This window comes from Zea mays, chromosome 2 (genome assembly GCF_902167145.1).
Source record: "Zea mays cultivar B73 chromosome 2, Zm-B73-REFERENCE-NAM-5.0, whole genome shotgun sequence".
NCBI classification, from domain to species: domain Eukaryota; kingdom Viridiplantae; phylum Streptophyta; class Magnoliopsida; order Poales; family Poaceae; genus Zea; species Zea mays.
Genome location: NC_050097.1, coordinates 109,200,956 through 109,204,840, shown reverse-complemented (window position 1 = coordinate 109,204,840; position 3,885 = coordinate 109,200,956). Strand labels below are relative to the sequence as shown.

Below are 3,885 nucleotides of genomic sequence, written 5' to 3'. Positions count from 1 at the left end.
TGTCAGTCATTTTTTTAGTTTTACTCCATATTTCACACATTTTTTTTAGTTCCGAAGCTCCTCAGAGACCTGCTACACAGATGTGCCACCCGTTCATGCACAATTCAAGGCATGATTCTATTTATATATTTGTTTGTCATAGAATTTCAACATAATATCCAGTTATATGCTATACATTTACTTAATAATTTTCAATTTACAACAGCATAATACCAGGACCAACACTTTTGATGTTCCTCGTCCTGACCCATCTAGACAGCACTCAATTCACATCGAACTCCCGCTCATCAAGGATTTGATATCAAGCAAGCTTAATCAGCTTCCATCCCGCCACCGCATGGGTTTCATAGAGAAGCTGTCACATTTTGATGCGGAGGTTGGTAAGGCGTGTACAGTTATTAAACAGACTCTTCAGCAGATTGTTGAGAAACAATTCAATCTATCTGATGTTTTTGGCGAGTTAATTGATGAGGTCCTCCGTGCCGAGGCGGGTGACAACGAAGATGCTTATGATGTGCAGAAAACCACATCAAAATCAGATGATATTCTTCCCCAGACAGCTGGTTAGTCTGTTTAATGTATTTACGTCAATATAAAAAAGTTATGCAATCATTTATCGATATGGTTTTGATGCCATTATTTTTAACAATGTTTTATTTGTTTACATGACACGTACAGAAGGATGTACGTGTCCGGCCCCCCCAACTGTACCCGATATGTCTACTCCAGTTTCTCAGCTGGATACGCAGTTTACAGACACACAGGTACATGAATTACTGTTAAGGCAACATCATATTCGTGTACTATTAGAAAGTTGTCCCGATGAAGCTGATATTGATCTACTGGTTCATACAAATATAACGAAGCAGAACAAAACACCTACAACCTCAGTGGTAATGTTTTTACAATCATTGTATTTTTTCATTCTAGGGTTGTATTAATCGTTTTATGTAAATAGCATATAACCATTACAATTCTTTTCAGGGTAAACATGGTGACGGTGGCAAGAACATGCCGACCAATACAAACGTCACTCCTAAAGCAACACCACACATGGATCCTGACGCGCCGATATTTGATGCGACTCCGCAAATCAAGGTATGTCTAAACCCCCTCGTGGTTTTTCTATATTCTCATTAGCAGTTTACTAAATTTGTAATCCATTTATACCATCATTTGTTAGTCTACTGGTGGCGTACAACAAGTGGCAGAAACAGACTTGCCTGACAGTGGTCCATGCTTTGATCAGACTCCATCTGAACATGTCAGCTCAGTAATTTACATTTTCTTTGTAGTGTTCAACTTATCACAGATTTTGTATAGCCATGCTTCACAGTCTAAATAGGTTATGCATCTTACAAATCAGTTTTATGCCCATTTACATATACATATATGCTGAGTAGATCTGCATGCAGTTTTTACATAACTGCTAGCTGCCTATGATAAATTACACATTCATTTATGCAGTTTGCAAGAGTATTTCTTTCTATTGATATGTATCAGTAATGGCAGCTCATTAATTTTATGCCAGTTTATGACACTTCATTCCACATACGTATATTCCACTTTATGTCAGCTCAGTAATTTTCATTTTCTTTATAGTTGTCAAAATTGTTCACAGAGTTTTATGTATATTTTCATATATATTTTTAGGTTTATGTTGAAACCGATCCAGCTACAAACACTCCACAGGTTGGCCAGGCTTCTCTTGATTCGGAGATGCAAACTATGTTAGCTCTACGCGAATATTTGTGTGGTCTGCAATCTGACACCGGCAGGTACGAAGTTCATACTTAATCTAAATTTGTTTTTATGCTTGTAGATTTACGCCACCTCTCTAATTGATTTAAAAAATTCACCAGGACCATAATAGATTATGGTGAATATTCAGCGACATGTTCTGACATATATGAATCTTTTGCCGATGGGAAGTGTCTCGACAATGGATTCATGCAGTGTTTCATCCAATGTGTTATTCATGATGCAAAAAATCAGCAGACTTCCATGAGTTCGAACAGTTTTGTTCTTGATGTTAATGTTGGGGTAAACTATTGTAACTTACATACACCATTTTCATATACAAATTAGATCAACCCAAGTACACTCACTCCATTTATATTGTTTATTGCAGTCAATACTCAACTTTGAGGAACAGGAACGACACAGTCGCAATCCTCAACCTTTTGATGAATCTGTACTCCACACACTTCTAGACAATTCATTGCCTGAGACAGATGAGTTGGACCAATGCAAAGCGGTAACAATCGTATTTCATAATCCAAACACAATTCCTTTTTAAATGTAACATATCACATTGTTATGCTTTTGTAAGTTACCCTGTTAATTTTATGCTTTTTTTACACGGTCAGATCATGGTCCCCATGGTAAGCAGGGGGCATTGGACATTGTATGTTGTCAACAAGGTCAAGAAGTGCATTCATATTTTAGATTCCAACCCATATGGACCAACACTTGGTGGAACTACATGGAAGGACTATCATTTTGCACATTTGGGCTCAGGTGGCAGAAAGTTACCCTGGGCTAAGGTTATTATGAGCAGATTAAACAAAGCAATACAACATGTGCGGCCCAGTTCATGCTTTCCCAAGTTTGGTAACTTCACAATTGACTTGTGCCAAAATTGTCCTAACATGGCAGCTGGATCAAATGATTGTGGGTTTTATGTCATGGGTTACATTCTATTTTATCAATGCGACGAAGGATCTTTGCGGTCAGACATAGAAGCAGTACGTACAAATTTACCATTTAATTCTACAGTTGGCCCATGGCAACACATGGAACAGAGGTATAACTAACTCAGTGTTTTTGTATTGCAGGGCAACACCAGTGAGATACGGTCTCTTGCGCTGCATTACATCACATTCCACCCGAAGAACAAAGCATTATCGCTGCTCCAAGACATCCAAAGATTCAAGGTCTAAAGGATGTAGTTTAGTTTGGTCATGTAATATATTCTGTATACAATGGTTCCCTAAACTTCAGATCAGTCATCTGTGTATATTATGGCCAAAGTCCGTAGACGTTTCTTAGTTATGTCATTGACAACTTTGGGATCAGCTTTTTTCTAAACTGGAATGTTGTTCCAAACTGTGTTTGAAATGTAATGTCTGTTTCTTGCATTTGATTCTTCCAGGTTCCTGTACAATATTGTTATGTCAATAACCTCGAAGTATGCATGTTTCTTGACCGGAGTTTACGATATAATTATTGAAAGGCTTATGCATGTCTGTACAGTCAGATTGCTGCATATGTACAGTCAGATTGCTGCATAACTGTACAGTCAGATTGCTGCATAACTGCATAACCTATCTGGACGTATGCATGTTTACGATATAATTATTGACCGTAGTATATGTACAGTCAGTTTGTTGCATAACTGTTAAAGCTTATGACAAATTACACAGACACTTATGCCAGTTTGCATTACACAACGCAGAGTCATTTTTTGTACAGTCATGGTTCACAGGCTTACCATCTTATGCATTACACAACGCATAGTTACGCAGGTTTTCACATACATTTATGCTAAGTATATGTACAGTCAGACTGCTGCATACTTGTTAAAGCTTATGACAAACTACACATCCATTTATGACAGTTTGCAAGTATATTTATGATTCTTTCTGGAAGTAGTCAAACGAACACAGGACTCACATTTACACAAGGAAATATTTGTATCTTATGGTCTTCTACTCTCTACCAGATGAATCATCATCTCCGACATCCACCGTTCGTTTTTTCGACGTTGATGTCTCATTCCATTGCGGGGCTGCAGCTATGAGTTTGTTCCTTGAACCAGGAGGCCGTCCTCGCTTACGTCCAGATAGGTTAGCCAATCGAACCCTATTATCCTCGACAGTTAAA

At 38.0% G+C, this 3,885-nt stretch overlaps 1 protein-coding gene across 1 annotated transcript; it reads left to right on the top strand.

Annotated features, from left to right (window-relative positions):
* The first annotated feature begins 211 nt into the window (after window positions 1–211).
* On the top strand, window positions 212–3,047 carry LOC109944252 (uncharacterized). Its single transcript, XM_020548949.2, has 10 exons — window positions 212–563; window positions 679–764; window positions 870–893; window positions 985–1,098; window positions 1,184–1,264; window positions 1,654–1,778; window positions 1,863–2,043; window positions 2,132–2,257; window positions 2,370–2,747; window positions 2,838–3,047. The coding sequence occupies exons 1-10, from the start codon at window positions 338–340 to the stop codon at window positions 2,940–2,942; spliced, it is 1,446 nt and encodes a 481-aa protein (XP_020404538.1). The 5' UTR covers window positions 212–337; the 3' UTR covers window positions 2,943–3,047.
* Window positions 3,048–3,885: the final 838 nt, after the last annotated feature.